Here is a 20,242-nt window from a genome sequence, read left to right as displayed (position 1 = left end):
AGGAATTCCTGCGAAGAACAAATGTCTAAGAAATGTCGAAACCGAGGCGAATTATGGTTTTTAATCGAGGGGTGTAAGGCATTTACTATGGTCTAACATGAAGCCTGAGCTCACACAAGTGCCCGCTAAGAGTGTTAGGAGATTATAGTTGGAATGCATATCAAAAGCCACCATAGTCAGTCTTTTATCATCGGCCAGATGAACTTTCCCAAGAGAAGCAACTGACCGTGGGAGGGAAGGCCGGGGAGTCAACTGTCACATCACATGAGATGCCAGCAGATAATACCTATGAAAGGAATGCATAGATTGCTCTGGCCTATACACAGCACATTGATTATTCGTCCATGTGGATCGCCAATCCATATCCACAGACGGAAACATGTTTTAATCGACCCAAATATGACTGCTCGCAGACAGCAATGGAAATGAAAATAGGACGGCATCGGAAAAATGATGTGTTGGTGCGGATGGATAAAAATCACCAAAAAGAGGTGAAGCCAAGAAAAAAATGTCATGCTATGAATTTTATTATATTATTAAACCAATGTCAAGGAAATTACGATGGGTTTGTGAAGGGACAAGACGGCCATCGGGAATTTCGTGAAAATGATATTCCCGAACGGCCGGCCCGTCTGTATCCGTGCCGATCGAACTTCGGGAAGGCTCAGCCGCGACTTACCGTGGCAGAGAATTGTATTGTCTCTGAGCTTGTCGGAAACTGCCACCATCTTCTTGATGCTGCTTTGGGACTTGAGACTCACCGGTTACCGAATGGCGCCCACTTTGCACATCCATCCCGTTACTAGGCTGTAATCAAAAGGGACAAATTGCAAAGGTGAGCGGTTTGACGTGGATATAGCAGTTCCTTAACAAACCTTCTGAAAGGAGAACACAAAAATCTGATTAAGCACAAACCACAGTAGGGTGTCTCATTAGGCTCAATCTTATTATGAAATGTTTCAACTGACACTGACAGACAGGGACATTTTAATGATCTGAGCCCAGGGGTGCAATATTCAGTCCCGCCGTTCTGACATCTTTCTCGCCTTCGTGTGTGGGGTGTAAGGAAACAAAATGAACATTTATAAGAAAACCTGAAAATGTCTTACTAATCTGACTCCATTTATAATGTCAAGACAGCAGGTAGCTATAGTTGTAGTTTGAAAAAAGCGAGACAGGACCAAACGTATGTTATAAGCTGGAAAGGTTGACAGCAAAGAATTTCAGTTCTTGTGAAATGGTTGCTTTTTTTTTCTCCATGGCTTGGACAGCTGCAATAACAGCGCAATTACATTTCACTCAACGTCAACAGCAGGTCCTTTCCTCAGCATTCGATTGAGCTGAAGCCAATTGGACTCATATGGTTAAAATTGCAGCAACAACATAGCTCACACAGTACAAGTGTGCAAGAAGAAATGATTCAAACTCAAATTAGAAGGGGGACAAATTAGTCAGACACGGTCCCGATTTTGAGAGGAGCTGATGACCGTTTGGCTTAAAGGTTTGGGGGAGGTGGATGACGCCATGCGAGAAGAAATGCATGAGAAATAACCAGGAGAGAAAATCAGTCACGTTAATGGCATTAGGCCAGGAAGTAGAATCCAATTATTCCCTGGTAGGCCTTGGAATACAGTGCCATATAAAACATGACATTTGTTGAAATCAAATCAAGGAGACCTCCGTGTTTGTTTTTATCCAATAAAATGAAACATGATGTAGCTGTGGCACACTCGAATCTATTTCGCTCCTTCTCGTTTTTCCAATAGTGTCGGACGGGTGTAAAAGAGGGTTATCTACACCTGTTTAAACACAAGAGTGATCACAGAGGGTGAGCTTGTTATGACAATCATTTGCAGCTATCAAAAATACGGACTCAAGAAAGCAGCTGTCGGAGTTTAAAGTACTTAAAAATGTAACCGAAACGGAGGATTCAAGATCTAGGCATCATTTCATGCAAACATACAAATGGAGATGGAAGGTTGGTTTGGCTCACGACATATCCCAATTGTATGAAAGACAGAAGTAAAAGTTGAGGAATTTGGTACATGTGGCTGAATGCCAAGGCTGATTTTCATAGCTATATAACATTGGCAAATGTATCTGGCATTCTCATGTTGCACTCTGTGTTATCTGTGGGTATATGTCTACAGAATGTGCGGTCATGCTAACAGCACGTAATTATTTTATTTCTTCCCCGAGAGAGAAAAAGAGAAACATAACACTGAGCAATTTATGGTGAACATCTGGAAATTCCCCTTCTTTCTAAGCAGGGGAAGGGAGACTGAAAAATAAAAATAACTGGAGTCAACTTGGCGGTTTTATCATGCACTACTGGATCAACATTAGATGATGCATCATTTGCAGGCTATAAAAAGTTATGGATTGATTCTGTTTGTTCAAGGCATCGTGTTTACACATTAAATTCAAAGCAAAAAAACAAGTATGAATTTTATTTTGGAAATATTTTTTATACATTTCAATTCAAGATTTATGCATAACATAAATCCCATACATGAGTTGAAAATTGAATTAGAACCATCTTGTAAACAACTCAGTGTTTGATCAAAAGTTTGAATTCGGAATCAAGCTAAAACATTTTTTTTTAAAGGGTTCCTCTAATCATTGCCAGAATTGAACATCCATGTCCTTGTATCTTTCTAACAAGTTTTGCCTTTGTGATTTCTTGCCGGGTAGGATTAAAGAGGACTAATAAAATAGACTTCAGTACTTCAAGGCTAGCCCCGTATCTTATTACCGCCGGAATAACGGGGGTACGCTCAACAGTGTCAACAATCGCAAGCAATTAGGAGCTCAGACGTTAAGAGAAAAAATGCGGAGACTGCTTAGTGCTGTACAAACAGATAGTATCTCACTTTGACAGCGAGCATGGGAAGAAAGAGATCAGGAACGTGATTGGGGAAAAATAGCTAATTTCAAATTGAACCTACATGTGGGGCTAACATGTAAACAAATCCAGAGAAAATAAATGTTGTACTTTCAGGGTGGGTGGGGGACTGGTGGCGGAATGTTCTTAAAGCTTTTACGACCACAAGAAAAATAAAAACAGATCCTTGCCGTGCGAGACAACCGCTGTACTAAAGCCGATGACTTTGACATTCTTTTATTTTGAGCTGTATTCAAAATGTGGACTCGTCAAGACCACAACCTGAAGGTTCAAAGGTCACAGGTATTCAATTGGCCCTGCCGCTTGTGTCTAATTATTCATGGGCCTCAAATGATGTCATCCCTAAATGAAATCTCAAAATATTCATGCTGTTATCACTAAGTGATGAAATGAACAAATCTCACCCAAGACTGATCCAAGCTGTACGCATGCTCATCGTTCTCCAGGTCATCATCCTGCTTTGCCTGCTGGAACTCATGCCTCAGTCTTTGTATCCGGTCATGGTTGCTAGGAGCCGTCTGACTGCTGGGAGGAGAAGCAAACTAGATTCAGACCAAATAGCATTTACATTCACTGTTACTAGATTATGTCCGGAAACCAGAAGTAGGGACTCAATTAAGGTTTACTAACATGGTTTTGGCATAAGAGTCTTTTTTTTCAGCTTTTTTTGGGCACACTGTCATTAATTAAACACAGTGGAAAACCTTCATTTACATCCCCAACATTAAAGGCCTTTGAGAGGCTAGTCAATAGGAATCAATGGCCTTTCCTTCAGTTTAATCAGGCTTCGCCTTTTATCACCAGCTACAGAGGCAGCGCCCGACAAAACATATAATTATGTTGAGAACAGCAGCTTGCCTTCCCGCACGTAAGCGTACAAACGAGATGACAAAAGTCTGCAATAGAGGTTGGAAGCCGGTGATGTAGGGACTGGAGACGATGGGGTGAGAAGGAAAGGGAGATAAAAGTAGGAAGGGGGAGGGTTTGGAGTGGAGTGGGAAAAAAAAGTGAAAGGTTAATCAAGAGCGTGTGGGAGAAAGGAAGAAAAAAAAAATAGTCAATCCGAACAAAGGTTCACATCAGCGGGGAGATAAAACGCAGAAATGTAAATTGAGGACCTGCAGTATTGTTATTGTACAGGTCTTCTAAAGCAGGTACGTCAATGATGGAAGTGAGTGTTTATTTGGACACTGACGACCCCGATGACACATGCAGATTAGAATAAACACATACAAAGTGTCAGTAAAAGCACACCGACGCTGCAGAAATCTGCCCTGGTTATCCGTTTCTTCACGTCTTACTAAAATCAATTGTGTTAGTTATACTCCATTTGCTTTCTATACTTCATGCAAAAAGCATACACTTTTTTCTAGTTGTTGCAATTAAGTGGTTCACTAGAGTGAGAGGAAGCTAATGCTTCTGGTTATGTGAAAAGCTGCTCATTAGAAAATCAATGGGCTTCATCCGCTAATATCTTCCTACATCATTTTTGTACTTTAATATGTTCGTAAGACAATTTCCATTACATTTATATATGTAAAAAAAAAAAAAAAACTTTCTTATCTCTATAGAATGCACTGTATTTTATAGATTTTTAATCGATAAAATGTCAAATGTCCAACCATGATTGGACATAAAACTGCAGAATTGGGTGCAGAGAAAGGTCACTTATACAGAGAAGATAGTACATAAAAAAAAATGTACCCCCCCCCAAAAAAAAAATACAAATGTGTTTTGGGAAATTAATCAGCTCTGCTACGCCTGCATCAGCTGTAAAATTCCCTCTCCTCTGAATACATCTGGAAGAGTTTTTTTGCATCAGCAGATGTTATGGGTGAAAGGAAATATGAATGAGCCCTGCATTAGTTGAATCTAAATCATTTGTTTTTGCATAAGACAAAAGGTCACATGTATAAAATGACTCATGCATACATGCATATTTTCACAGTGTGATCCAAAAGGCTCACACTGCCTGACACCTTTTTCATAAATGACAAACAAAACATTAAAATCACAATATCAAAGCTTGAAAAAAAAAAAGAAAAGTTGTGAAATGTATTTATATTTGTTGCCGAATCTAGCTTTGTGATAAGGTGCTGTGGTTCCGTGTATTTACATATGTCCCCATGCTATCCCACCTGTGTTTTTTAACCTGAACTGTTGACAAAGGTCATGAGCCCTCTAAAGCTTTTTTGGGGGGTGGGTAGGGGGGCTGCTGCTGAACTATGGATGCCCATCAGTGTAATAGTCATCCTTTGATCCAGGAGGATTTGGCAGATGTCTCAGACACCACGGGGGCTTAAAGCAAGGATGCAAACAGCTCCAGTAGTCGCTTCTGTTATGCACTGAGTCCCAGTGTGACCTATAAACACACACTAGCTAATAAAAGGCTAATCCAATATTGGTCACATGAGTTTAGGCCAGACTAATCAGAATAACCGAAAAAGAAAGTTTTGATCGCATTTCCAACTCAATGTTATCTTTAGCATTATATTTTTTCACTTTGTCCTCAGTTGCAGCAGAAGATGGGATGGACTTGTTAAATTTGGCCCTGTGGCAATCTTGCAATCAAATCTAAGGCTTAGCTCATCTTTATTTCATCGTATCGTAGACTAACATTTAATTCAAAGGCAGAAAGATAAAAGTGAGACCTCCCGTGATGACGGCCAAACGATTTGATCAGCAATACATTTTTTGAAGGGGGGGAAGCTCTTTATTAATTTACACTTTTTTTTTCCCAGTGTCAAACAAATGAAGTTTGCTATTCTTTCCAGGTTGTTGCCGTGTAGACAAAACCTGAATATGTTGCAGAAAGCAGCCTTTAGAGGCTAACAAGTAGGTATCTCATCTATTATAAGGGCACAAAGGTCTCAGAGGTTCCATCTTAAATGTCTCCAACTGCAAAGTAGCTCATTTACTCAACTCCATACATTAGTAAATGCACAACGACTGATCCCTTTCTAAATGTCACTGACTCACACTCTGCAGGTGAGCCTTGAGCCAATGGAGAATCATTTGTATTTGCACTCCAATACACACACACAGCCGCCGTTCCTTCGATATATAATTAAAGAAAGAGGCACAGGGGGATTCTTGTCAGAGCACAGCAAGGGTCAGGGCCACTTTAAACCATAGAAATATTGATGGTAATAAAGCAGAATTAAAAAGATGGAGTAAAATGGTTTCCGTGCTCCCGGCACAGCTGGTCCCCGGCTTTTGTGTAGGAGACTGGGAGAGGGTGGGGGGGCGGGGGGGTGCTTCTTCTACAGAGTGAATAGCGGTATAGAGTTGGGAAGCTGGAGAGGAGGGGTAGCCTGCCCCAACACCAATTGGTGGGCTATTTTGTCTCCTCCATTACTGGATTAAGTCTTGGAGCCTTCATGTAAAAAACAAAATTAGGAAAGAGGAAGGAGGCCAGAGGTTAAAGTTCCTGACCTTAAATAATGGCAACCTAGACATATGAGCAGAAGGGGGGAAAAATATGGCTGGCGGCATCATTTTCAAAATAGCCTCCCAATGTTGTGTAATAATCAATGGAAAGTTCAAGAGGTTGGCAGATGCTGACAGATGGAGAGACTAAAACAGGAAGAGGGCAATTGAATAAATGGAACTTCAAAAGACGGTCGCTTGAAGCGGTTTCACTCCCATCCATCATCATCGTCCTGCTCATTCTAATTTATGACTATTGTGACTTTCCCGTATGTACTTTTCTGCATTTTTAACAGCTCACAATGTCACCAGCTATATAAATACCTCCATTACGCTATCTCCCATCGGTATCGAGGAGTTGAACGTATGTTAATGGCCCTTCAACCCTTGACCCTCACATTCATGACATCATTATCAAGCCCACCAGACATAATGTTGCCCTGTCACTGCGATGATCTATGGCCATGGTGGCGCTCTGCTTTAATGAAGCCCAACTGCTGAGGCCACAGAGGGCCCCGGAATCGCAGCGCTTTCGAGGTAAATATGCATTCATCATCTTCGATGAGGCATCAATCAATCAGAAGCCTCTGAGACATCGGTTCAAGCTTTAATACCTTCCTGTTTGTGCAACTAATTCCAGCAAACACACACAAATAGGATTTAATATCAAGACTGCTGGTCATCCCTTGTGACCAAAATGCTAATAGGGAGCAGCGTCAGTCAATATCGCTGCACGTCTTGATCGATGTCATGTTTTAATGTTCCGCAAGTGACCAGTGTGTGTGTGTGTGGTCAGATGATTTTCCATCGTTTGTTTCTTCTACGTGTTTTTCCATCACATTCGAAACTGAAGTGTCACATGAGCTGCTCGGTAATTAGCTTCAGCTCGCTGTCCCCGTAAAAAAAAAAAAAAGCTCCAGTTCATTTCATGGCATGGTCCCTCTTTGGCAAGACCATGCGGGCAAAAACCCAATAAGGTGTCCCATTTTAAATGAGACACAGCAAAGCACTCAGCCAGACACTGTAATGTGCCTTGTAATGTCTGGGACAATCTTTCAAGCCTTGTTAGGTGGCACCAGGGGTTGAGTATGCTCTTTAATTGAAATGAGATGAGGGGCATTGATGACAAAAGACCAGAATCAGATCTCCCAAAACCCCCAAAAAAGAAATAGAAACAGCTCTATGATGGCATCATCCGTCACAGTCCCATTAAAACTGAAATATTCTTGAAGAACAGCTTCATCAGGCTTCCAAGGCCTGTTTGCATAATAGGACAAATTTTAACTCATGCCATACTCTGTGATCTTGGAAAGATTAATGTGAGGAGAGCAGAAAAGAAAGAACGTAGATGTGTTAAGAGAAGAAAACACAGCTGGTAGCAGTAAATAGGAGTTGCCAATTGGCGGACGTTCACACAGTGTTAATTCCCCGAAATGTGGTATGACACCCATGCCGAGTAGCAAAGCCATCTTAAATTCGGTAGGATAAAATCGGGCTTGACATTTTGTGCTGGAGAGAGATGAAAAAAAATAAAATAAATACAGAAATGACAGACTAATTTTGGTGGATACGATACAATACAAATTATTTGGAAATTGCACTTTCACAGCTGTCACTGTAACAAAGTGCTTTTTACAGAACCTATAATAACAATACAACAGAACACATCACATGACCAAAAGTCAGCAAATATTTCTTAGCATCCAACAAAAACGGTCGATATAACTGATTAACGTCATTTTTTTTAAGAGCTTAAATACGGGGACATGATTTTGCTTGAACGTGTGTGGCCTACCCTTTTGATGTTTTTCTTCACTTTAGTGTTCCCAAGTCAAACTTGGTCATTTTATCCATGGCAGGTTCTATTTTCCTTTGCATAAATCAGCATTTTCTCTAAGCCATTACAACATTTCATAAAAGGGAGCTTTTCAAGCTTGTGGAACATAAATTGGCAATTTCTTCACCCAGTCAAACCCTCTCCATTGGTTATATCAGTAATGGCGGTCTTTGCAAAGTCAAATGCTAATGGCTTGAGATGGCAATTTCTTTACAGGCAATTTATGATTCATTTCCTGAGTTGGATTTGAATACCGACGTGAAACGGGCCCGGACCAGACAAGTAAGCTTCTTTTGTCCTGGATGTAAGTGGGCAAAGATTATGTGCAAGTGATGGTCGTAATGAGACCCTGCCGCATGCTATATCTTTGCCCTTTCAAGAGGAAATTCTTCCATAATGAAGTATGGACCCGTGCTCCTCCTTGGATGAAAAGGCCCGCAGAGGAACAAAAAAATGTGCTCATCATTACTGTCATGACAGTGGGAGTCCCTCGTACTCGTGGACACAGGTTTTTAGCTGTAGCAATTTGCTGCCAACTTTGTGGGAACAATTTGGGAAAGGTCCATTAAGACGAGATGGTGCGCTGTGTATGTCAATATAAGGTTTTTATTGCAATGCCTGTCACCCATGTTATCTATCGTCTTGGTGGCCCAGGTCTGATTATTGTCAGGCAGGATGGAGACTTGAAACGGTAAGAAACATCACTATGAATGTTGCCAAGTTTCCTTTTAATCTAATTAAGCTACATGTAAAAAGTGCAAGCAGAGGGAGAAAGTAGCTGATTCACATTTGGAGTTTTGCTAACGTGTTGTCATAAAATAAGATTGATACCAGAGATATTTTAAGTTAGATAAAAGCAGGATGGCGAGATAGATGCAAGAGACTCCCACTGTTTTTTTTTTTCTTTCCCAGAAGCTTGTTCTCACGCCTGTGCATAAAAAGACGCAAGCGGAAACTGTTGCATTCTTTTCCTGAGACATGGGCCAGTGAAAGCGCTCCAAGTTAATGGAATAAAATAGAGTTGTCACAAGATACACTTGAAAAGCGTAGTAAAAATCGGATTTATGAAGAAAAGGGAGCTTTGCGACATCAGGGTCCGGTGCCATGGTAACCCAGGGGTGAGGTTGAATGAGAGCGACGGAATGGCTGGAAAAGAAAAGTGGACTTTCAACTTCTCACTGCTATCTTTTCATTGAGCCTTTACCAGGCATAAAAGTAGAATTTGAATAGTGAGGTCAAAGTCCTCTTCATAAATTACAAATGCCTTTGTTATGGATGTCATTCAGACTGCACAAGGATTTAAAGGCAACAAGTTCATGATTTTTACTTCTAAGTGTGGAAAGGGGCCCTTTTTCATGATTACCCCCCCCCCCCCTTTAATTTCAATAGCAATTTTCCATTTGGTCCACCGCTTTTGTTCCTTTCTCCCTTCCATCTCCATTTTGCTTTTATTGCCAGAGCACTCTGACGAGCTGCAGTGCATCCATTCACTCTGCCAGTAAGCCAATGTGGCACTTTTGATGCTCGCAGTGTGCTTGTTGTGTTTTGTCTACGGAAGGTGGGCCCGTGCCATGCTGCTCTGTTCACGGCCAAAGCTTGCTCCTATTGTCACTTGTCATATGGAAGCCAGCAAGAACATGGAGATAAGGCTGTCCTCACGCCGTTCCCTGACCTTCTCAGGCACCCAGCTGGCAGTAAATGCAGCAATAATTATTATCCCAATTACCCGGGCCAACTCTGTCTCCAGGGTGAGGGTGGGGTGGGGGGTCCACTGAATTACTCGGGGCGTATACTGTGAAGGGAGGTCCAACACAAAAGCAGACCACTAAGCAGTTAGTCTCATGCTGTCAAAATGACATTACTCTAATAGAGGCTCTCCATTGTTGTGTTATATTTCTAAAAAAAAATTATGTATTTCCTCAATGCCGAAAAATATAGGAAAAACATTTACGGAACAATTCTTTCGATGCACATAGATATTAAATGGTGTAAAATCAGCCTCTGCAGCCTTATAACAAAGTCGTCACGCAAAAAGCTGTTGAGAGCATTAAAAAAATGAAAAATAATACAGCAGCATCATTTGTGCCAGAAATGTCTCCCTCATCAGATCATCTTATCTCTGTACTTTTATTGCTTTTCCTCCCAATGGTGTAATCCTGAGACTGCTGGGAATGTAGCTGATTCCACCCCAAAGATTTTTATCCAGACTGAATGTCACACGAGCTTTGGGGTGCTCTGATCATTTTGGAAAACTGTATTATTATTGTGTCGCATTGCTTCGGGGCTCAAGGAGCATAGAATGGGGAAAAAAAAGTGTGTGTTGTCGCATCATATCTACGCCCAAAGAAATAATCCCACTTATCGTTTTTGGATCTTGTTATGGTAACAGTGAGATAAATATAATGATTTAAAAGTCGTGATTGGAGAAAAAGTACGAAAAGAAAGTCTCAGACTGTCCTGTCCTCCATTTTGTCAAGAAAACATATCGACAGCCTCTAACTGAAGCAATTCTGCTGCTGAGATTGGTGTTAACTGTCACTTTTTAAAAATAAATCAATTTAAGTTTGAGCAGTTTGGAAAAGAATGACTTTGAGAAAACAACACGCCATGAAGCAAAGTGACTGAACATTGTCGGTTGGATTTGAAGAGATTAGCCTGCCGGCACTTATATTTAAATGCCTCTATCTGGCCTTTCTTTCCTCCATCACATAGGCAATGTTCAAATGCAAAGCAGGAAGCGGCGGGTTTGATTAGAGTGGGGTTGAGGATTAGGTCCGAGCAATCTGCCCCCCTTTCGTGGAGGAACAAAGCCGCTGCTGGAAGGTGCATCATGCAAATGGTGTGAATAAAAAAGGGAGAAATAAAAAGAGACAGATAAGGGAAGTGCCACCTTGCAGAGTTCATTAGCTCAGCGTTGTTCAGGTAACAGCATGCGGACAAGGAGTCGGGGGTGCAAATGGATTTTCTGGTCACCACAGGCTTCCTTCGTAAGATTTAAAACCATCGAAAACTCAATTATTGTTCACATTTGAAACTGTGAAACATGAACTAGCTTCCAGCAAAATAAACTAGAAAACATTAGAGACACAAGTCATGAGATAAATCTGTTACAGCTTGTCAACATTTCTCCATTCGACCTAAATATATTTTGATTTTATCCACAATATGAATCGAGACACACTTTTGAATCAATTAGATACATCAATCAGGGTGACTAAACACACACAGTATTTCCCCATAAATCTTCACGTGATCTCAAACAATTCCAAAGGGGACAATTAACTGGAAGGGGAACAACATGATCTGTTCCAGTTCACAAAGATCCTTGAAAGCCGGGTCGGACAGATTTGCTTTGGAAGAACACCATATATGATTGTGTCAATCAATCTGTGCTAGAAATCGGAATGTAAATCTGCAAAAATATATATATATGGTGTACCCCTGAGAGTGAGCTGATCTCTAATTGATGAAAATTGCCATTGACAAATAGTGCTGACAAAACACATGTACACGGGTGACCTTTGACCCACATTGCCTTGGGCATCTTGCAACGGATATCCTTTCAAATCTATAAGTGATCTTGCTTTGACATTAGACCAGGTTGAGAGGTGATACGGAACATGGACTGATTTAACCTATGACCTCAGCTACGTCAGCGACAATGAGGGTATTATGGAAAATCCAAATTTTAAGCAAAATTATTACCACAAAACTCAAAAGGCTCTGGGGACATGTTTGTACTTTTATAATGACCCTCTGCTTGGCATCTCGCGGGAAAAACACACAAGCACTCACAAACATACAACCTAGCAAGATCAAGTACAAAAATTCTGCCTTGGAAAAAAAAAAAAAATGCAATTCTAACCCAAAAAAATCAAGTTACAATATTTAGCTGATTGCATCAATTGATCGACTGGGATGGCAAGCCTTGTGGTCGCTGCTGACTCCTGTAAAAGGGCGGGACTACTCAACATCGATGAAAATAAATTATGTGTTAAAATATTATTCCGATACGGGGGCCTTAAGTGCATATTGATTCGCAATTATTTGTAATAACAGCGGAGAGGCAGGGACGACGCCATCCATTACAGTGAGAAAATAGGCAGAGGGAATCAATGGAAGCAGAATGTGGTAAAAAGCCACGGTGGCCATTTTTATGTCAAAGACGATCATTAGCAACAAGGACAAGAGAATAATTAATAAATAAAATAAATAAAAGGGTTCATAAGTGGGCTCTCTAAAGAGATCAATCCAAGTGTACAGGCTCAAGTAATATAAACCAACGAAAAAAGGAAAAGCAATCTTACCTCGACCATCATGATTTGATAGCTCAAATTGTAGCGGCAATTCAAAGCTTGTCCTTGGTTTTGTGGAGCCAAAAGTGTGCTATCTTACCCCTGGGTAACGTCATGGGCGAAGATGTTATAGCTGACAACAAAATGACCATTAAATAACAGCTATGAAGCCACTCTGGACTGGGAAAGAACATGAGCCAACTTCTTAATGTGTGTGAGAATACACATTCGGGCAATTTGATGTCACGGCGTATTAGACTTGCGTGTGCGAACAAGTGGAAATTGTTTGGCGCAGTGATACATTTATATACACGCTTTCACCAATATGGTTGTAATATGTTATGATTTGAAGTATTAATTGCTAAAACCATGATCACACAACATCTCGCTCTAATCCTGGGGACATAATGTTTCTTTTCCCTTTGACTCTCCAAACATGTCGCAATATGCTGAGAACATTTCACACAGCGGACAAAAATACCTTGTTAGAAAAACAAGAAGAGCGTTCCCATAGAAACGTTATGGAGGAGGTAAATGCAACAGCTTGTACTTAAGTACATTGAAGCTGCTCTGCTACGGTTTCCGTGGGAATATTTTATATTAAATTTGAGATTTTTGCTCAAATGATTATGAGCAGCCAAACGTAACCACTGCATGTACTTCTTCATGGTTATTCTTGTGAAAGTCTTGATTTCGTTCTAATTCTGTGAGCGGCAAGCCATATCAATTCGACGACGTTATTGCGGAGAACGTTTTTGCAAAACCACAAGGAAAGAAAATGTGGTTTTGCGCAAACAAGACAACTTCTGGCTTTTCTCCAAAGGATCACATGATTCCATAATTTCTCTTGACATACGCACTCCTTTGAATTGACATTCATCTAAAGAGGTTGTGGAAACAACACAGCAGTGAAAGTGACACATGTTGAGTCTTGTAGGTGGTGATAGGATTGGGGCCAGTCAAAGGTCCCCCTCTGTGAGAAGTGACACGGAAAGGATTTTAGAAAAGAAACGAGAAAATTGCATTAATTAAGCCATTAGAGGGGGTTTGCTGTGTGACTTTTGACTTTTGCAATGAAGGAAATACGACTTGGCAGCTCACGTCTTAGAAAAAGCCATATGTCAGCTTGTTTGGAGAAGATATGCAGCAGGTGGGAGTCATTCTCCTGGTTGATCTGGTTATCATCCTTTTCTGGGATCTAATATGAACTGAAAGAAGTCTTAGTCCGGGCCAATAATTAAGTTGAGAAAATTATCTCTAGCAGTGATCTGGTTTATGACATTTCATTCCTGATTTGCCCTTCTGAAATATAAATTAACATCTTTTTTAACAAGAGCGGCTTCACTTGAAAAACATTTTCATTACAGAGATGAGAGGAACAATAACAACCGTTAACTTAAAAATCAAAGCAAGGGAAAGATGCTATCTCCAGGTGCTAATGTTTTTTCAGACAGTCATTAAAATGAAAATGAAGCCTGCGTGAAGGCTGTTGAGGAATAATTGGTGAGGAATATAAAACAATTAAAATGGCTGCTGAGTGTTTTATTTCGTGTGGTTGTTGGGAATCGTAACTTTAATCTTCTCTATATGATGTCGTATGAAAAGGGCATTTTTCTATGAGAGAAATCGACGTTTTGAAAGCAACAGCCCGTTGGCTGAAGCTATTCAGACATCCACAGCTGAATAAACTGATCTACAGGGGCAAACACACCAAGACACACAGCGACAAGACCTACCAAGATCCATTAAACCTCCAAAGGACTAGTTTTATACAGCACTGAAGGCTAGTGTCGCTGCGTGTTACCCTGAAAACACGCACACACACATGCATTACAACCCGAGCCAAAAAAACGTCTGATAGAAAAACAAGGAAGAAAAACGAAATCAATCTTGATACACTGTGAGACTCCTTGCAGTCAATATCAGCCAATTTGTGTCAAGGAGCTCGACGGGTATTATGTGTGACGTGAAAGTAGGCTGCAGTTGACACGGTCAGCACTGAGAGAAATAGATTGGGAAACATAGCAAAAGGGCTATAGAGCTGCCATACAAGGATGCTTAGGCCAAAACGGTAGCGGCAGCTTGATTGCGGGCCGAGAAGGTAAGACACTAAGTAGGTAAAAAAAAAAAAACGCTTCTTTCGAGCTAACTTCATCATTCCGAACCTTAATGGACCTTTTATTGTGCTCGGTGGAAGCTGGTGAATTGAGCTGTCCTGCAGTCATTTTGTGTACTTCTCGGGGGCAGAACCCGGGGTGGAAGGCTCCCTGAACTGGCAGCCGTGCTAAACAAGACCAGGCCTGTTCTGATTAGATGGGGCTTCCTACCACTACTGTGTGTCGGGAGCTCTGCCAGAGATAAAGACGGTCTAACAGATGTCCGTCTTATCTCAGGAGCCAACCTTGGGACCATCAACCCCTTAACACAAACAGGCGCACAATCATAGACATACAAACATGTTTATAGTATGTACTTTGGAACTGGTTATTCTTACTTAGCCCCACTGATTTGGCACATTGATGAACTGATTCTTGCATTTATCCGAAATAAAACAGCAGCAAGGTTTAGCGAGAGGAAACACTTGAGCAGCTCCACCCCTGCTTCTTCGTTTAGCCACATTCATTTGGGGCAGAAGTGGAATGTTAAGGTGCCTTTGAAGAAGTGTCTGCTTTTTGTCAGCCCGACATGACACTTATTGTTCTCACCGTGCACACGGCCGATTATATTATCTCGCGCTTGCACATCGCAGACGCAGCATTTGAAAGACTGCAAGGGTGTTTAAGTTGATGCGGGGGAGAGAGAGCAGGAAGTAGGAAAAAAGAAAGAGGGCAAAAAAGTGTGAGAGGAGGCTCAAAATCAGGAAAGGAGAGATCATGACACAAAGAGGAGAAAGCAGAACTGGGGCCCTCAGGGTTTGTGGTCTATATGTAGGCATAATGAGCGGTGCCAAACATATCCAGCCTCATTAATTTCAACTATCAAAGCCACCTTATTCGTACGCCAAGCTTGCTATTCTTCCCCCTGTCTGCAAAGCCCTCACTTGTCACTCGAGATCAAACCAAGCCAGACGCTCCGGAGCGCCAGGCTAGCAGAACTTCTTTCTTCATATATAGATGCCATGGAGTAAAGAAGTTACTTTTTGCTACACAAACACATTGACTAATGCTATTCTCATAGAAGTGAGCAAAGTCAATAAATATTCATGGATGTTATTTCCAGCATGGTGTGGTCGTCGTGGTTGGCATTTTTGCCTCATAGTTTAGATCTACAGGTTTGTATCACAGTTGTTTGAAGTTTGCATATTCTCCCGGTAGCTTTTCTTTAGGTACCCTGACCGCCCCCCTCCATACTTGAGGACTCAAATTTTCATTGGAACAGAATATTCATGGCTTCTAAATGGAAGAACAAGGAATCTTGTCTAATTTGGTGTTTATATTTTGTAGGGTCACTACATCTGATTGTTTTTCTGCTTGCTCAGGCTTAATAAAATGAGGTAAAAGGAGGTAGCGCTGCCCTGCCAACAAAATAAGGCCACCCCAAACTCTGGCTTCTCCGCCCACTCCCAAACAAAGTGTGCCTTCATCAAAAAGAGATGTTTGGCACCTCATGGTGGCAGGCAGGAGTGCCAAAAGACGGCTTTATCACAATAAACTCGTCTGTCTTCCCAGGGCATGGACCAAAGTGTATTTCTAATGAACAAGTAAAACAAACAACCTCTAAACTGTCCGTCAGGAAAGGAGCAGTCAAGGTGATGTCATGTCTTTTCTTGCTCGGTTGGGATTTTATCGCCACATCACCTTCCTTCCACTTCAAGAGAGCTAAATCACAGGCTTCTTGTGAGAATGAAAATGCCTGTGATCTTGTTGTCACTACCGGTTTCTTTCTCTTTGCGCTTTTTCCACTTCAGACATTTCACCGAGATGTTCTTTCTACTTTTCGTCAAGCGAGAAAACAAACCGCCAAAAGTAATTCAACAGTTAAAAAACATTGACAGACTTTCCATCGTGTCAGCCGATCAAAAACATGCACTAAATTGCAATGTGTTCTGGAGCTATGGGGATCAACAGAGACTCCCAGGCCTGGATCAGTCCGTGAGTCGCTCCATCCGGGGATGGTCATTTTCACTAGAGTCACTTTCATTTGGCCTTTGAGCAGACTTCACAGTGTGGCAACTGACAGAATATGTCAGCAAAGCACTAATCCCTGTTTAGCCACTGCAAAAACAAAGACAAAGTCCCCTCACATCCTCTTACTGGCTCTTGTTATCCCTCTTACTGCTCGACCCTTTCTTCCAAGCCAGCAGCAGTCACTCAACCTGACCACACTTAAAGGACACTTACAGGTCTAACATGGCGAGGCCTGGTAGTTGCTCTTGTCTACCAGGTTATCTCCTCTCTCAACACGAGGTTAGGGAGGAAGGATTAGGATGCACACTAATCACTTTGAGAATGCTCTCTTGTCTTTGAGTCTCTCCTTCCACACTTCCTGTTTTGTTCTCCTCCTAGCTTGACATCGGCATGTACTGGGATGGCGGCAAAGATGGATAAAATAAAGAATATTCTAGAATAAACCATTAAAAGTAACACTGGAGAATATTTAAATCAAATTGTTGGCTGGTCAAATGGCCCGGAGTTTTATCAGAGCAGTATAAAGGTGTTTAATAGTGTAGTGTGCAGAAAAGTAATCCGACTTGAATCAGCCGGTTTGGCAAACGAGAAGGTAGATAAGCAAGGACACCTCAGTTACACCTAAGGGCTAATTACAAGCGATTCATCAAGCAGATGCTGCCACGCTGGTAAATTAATTTGTGATCGGTGGTGAAGTGATTTTTTTTCCTGCTAGGGTAGCTTGCCGAATATAACATGCCGAACGTGCTGAATTGTAGCCATGCATGTATCAAAAAAAATATTTAGACTAAAGATGAAAATCTCACAAAAATGATTGTTAGACCTGTCACAGTTTGTCTTCCTGAGCAAAAGCTGCAACATTTCCAGCACTATTAATTATCTTATTGTGGCTCCACATGCAGTCCCAGAGCATATTGCCTGAAGCCAGAAGGGAAAGAGAGGCGATGCCAGTCTGGATGGGTTCAAAGTACCACGGCCCAGGTATGGGGGTTGGGAAGGTGATATTTAGTCAAAGAAAGCAGAGGTTAGAGGTCATGGAGGACTGGAAATAATGGACGAGAGACTCATTCTCTTCCTTGGTTTAGCCTTTGGCCTATAATGAGAGCTCTTGACACAGAGGAGCACACTGATACAACACATTTGGCAGCCTGGCAAATTGACCTGGGCGCCTGATGGGTGATTGACAGCAACTCCTCAGGGCGCCCACATGCGAGTGTGTACGTGCATGTCAAAGAGGGTGCTAAAAAGCGTAGGAGGGAGGAAGTGAGATGGCGTGAGACAGAGAAGATGAAGTGAAGATGAAGAGGAGTATCAGGCCCGGGAAAGGTAATTAAGTGACGGACCGAAGGTTCAAAGCGCAAAATAGTCTGGCGGGGTAATTCAATATTGGCCTGGGCACTGATGCACGAGTGTGCTGATATAAACTGTATTTCGCTTTATGATTGTTAGTAACAAAGACAATAAGCACTGAGTCACCCTCATATATATTTTAGGAAAATACTATTTATAGCCATGGAGGAGAGTTGGGCGGAATTATTTGATTCTTCCTAGGGGCGTGTAAAAAAAAAAACAGTAAAGCACTGATTTAGACTTTACAAGAGATGGATTTTACTTCATGTGATACGGCCTAGCGTTTATGCTTCATTTCTAGGTAAGAGGTAATGTCTACTTCAATGACACAACCAACAGTTGACTCGGACGAAAACGAGTAAATAAAAAGATGGTTCCACACAAACGTGAGCAATAATGGCTCGGTGACAGCTCTAGTTTATATAGCTAATAACCATGTCACAGCATCATGGAGTCAGCCTGGTGAATTATAGCTCCTCTCGACTCTATAGCTGCAATTTCTCCTAAAGTCTCCCAGAGGAGCAAGATCAGCCACATGCCTGCCACATTTCCCCCTTAGGCCCTTTGGGAATGAGGCAAGCGGCTATGCGGAGTTACGTTGATGGTCGCAGGCTGTTGATTCTTATGTCTCCGCTGGTTGTTTTAAAGATAGACTGATGGGAGTGATGAGAGTGCTTGGGAGGAGATGGGGAAAAGGTGCTGTTTGAGGAGCGTCTCTTTGGAGAGGAAGCCTTGAGTTATGGAGCGTTGGCGGAGGCTGGAAACACCTCACACGGCTCTACCGAGGCAGGGATGAATGATGGCATGGGAGTTGTACAGCTGCGGACTAAACAGGAAGGCAAAGGAGTGAAGTGTTTTTCATCGCAATTCTTCTCAGCCGCTGGGAGGTGGAGGTCTAGCTGACTTGCCGTGTGCTCTTCCTTTGGGATTTTCCTTGTCCTTATCATCTCAGTTTGCCGTGTTGTTCTTCTTGCGCATATCACAACAGTTGAATTTGTTTGGGGGTGGTGTAACAGATTGTGAAAATGCCATGAGCTCATGAAAAAGACAAATCATTTTGGGATTTCCAAAGGTTTAAGGTGAAAGGTAACTTCAACTGCACTGATATGATAGTGAGGACGTAAAGTTTATATTTCTTCCTCTACCTCGACTGCTCTTTATTGCCCATTAATCTTTTGCGTCTCACTTTCTCTTAACACTATCTTTCCCTGACCAATCCACCCATTGTTCTCTCCGCTTGCAGGGCTGGGATGACTCCACAACATAACGACATGATTACAAGGTTAGAGGACACAGACAGAGCGTCACACTAAGAGTGAACTGGCCCTTACGCTCGCTCTCGAAAATAAAATCCTGTGAGATAAGGCCGTAATCCCGCTTATAAAGTACAGTGCGGGAAAAGAATGGCAACCCTCAAAACCAACAAACAACCAACACGACCCCCCCAAGCCGCACAACCCTGCGGCAACACAGAACTGCAAGAGGCCCAACCACGTCTGCATGAATATTAAGTGTGGGATTTGTGTCACGGGTTTGAAATTGGAAATCACAAGTCTGACTAATCAGCTTTGGAGGCTCCACGTTCAGCATATTTACAGTACGCGTGTATTACTGTGTGTGTCTTTCTTGTGACAAGCCTGCACACACACACAAAAGCACACCAGCACCTTTGCGTCCTCCATCCACATCCATTCAAATAAAGACAGACAGATATAGTCCAAGACACTATTAGGGAAAATGCAGCCAGTGGGATTTTACAGTCTAAAGCCATTCAATAGCACACTCAGGTGTATCCGCCTTTCACTCTCTTCACCATGTCATAAATCATCCTCGCTGCCTGTCTTTGTTTTGATGATTCAATGCTTTATCTTCCACCGTCAACTTCTTTGTTAAAAGCATGTATAATTGAAAACTGCCTGTTGCAGACTATATTATGACACAAAAATATTAAAGATGAACTACCAAGGAAATTAAAGGTTCATAACCGAGTTACCCCCCTCACAGCCACAAAATGGATCAGCAACAATTTGCTTCATGAAGTCGTAAAAGTAATCTAGAGTTTAATTGACGTCACCAAGTATCGCTAAAACATGAGCATTATCCGCCGTAAAGACGGGCTGGCCTTACAGTGAGCCTTTAATGACCGACATATAACTGCAGGATGAGGATTATACTTTATATTTAATCACTGCGGTAAAGACAAGTGGTTCTAGGGTGTCATTTCTCACGATGACATTTACAGACCATCACGGGAAAAAAAGAATAGCCAGTCACACGGGAGGTCCCCTCTTGCTAGGGT

At 41.8% G+C, this 20,242-nt stretch overlaps 1 protein-coding gene across 3 annotated transcripts in view; it reads right to left on the bottom strand.

Annotated features, from left to right (window-relative positions):
- The window catches only part of LOC133143525 (partitioning defective 3 homolog), a 126,645-nt gene that overhangs the window by 4,322 nt on the left and 102,081 nt on the right, over positions 1–20,242 (bottom strand). For all 3 annotated transcript variants that reach the window (XM_061265479.1, XM_061265478.1, XM_061265480.1), the window contains 2 exons: positions 3,310–3,430; positions 680–807 (listed from right to left, as the gene is read on the bottom strand). In XM_061265479.1, the coding sequence (XP_061121463.1) occupies positions 680–807; positions 3,310–3,430 (249 nt within the window). The remainder of the gene's footprint in view (positions 1–679; positions 808–3,309; positions 3,431–20,242) is intronic.

Source organism: Syngnathus typhle, linkage group LG19, assembly GCF_033458585.1.
Source record: "Syngnathus typhle isolate RoL2023-S1 ecotype Sweden linkage group LG19, RoL_Styp_1.0, whole genome shotgun sequence".
NCBI lineage: Eukaryota > Metazoa > Chordata > Actinopteri > Syngnathiformes > Syngnathidae > Syngnathus > Syngnathus typhle.
Note: the sequence above shows the minus strand (reverse complement) of the source record. Positions and strands in the feature narration are given on the sequence as shown.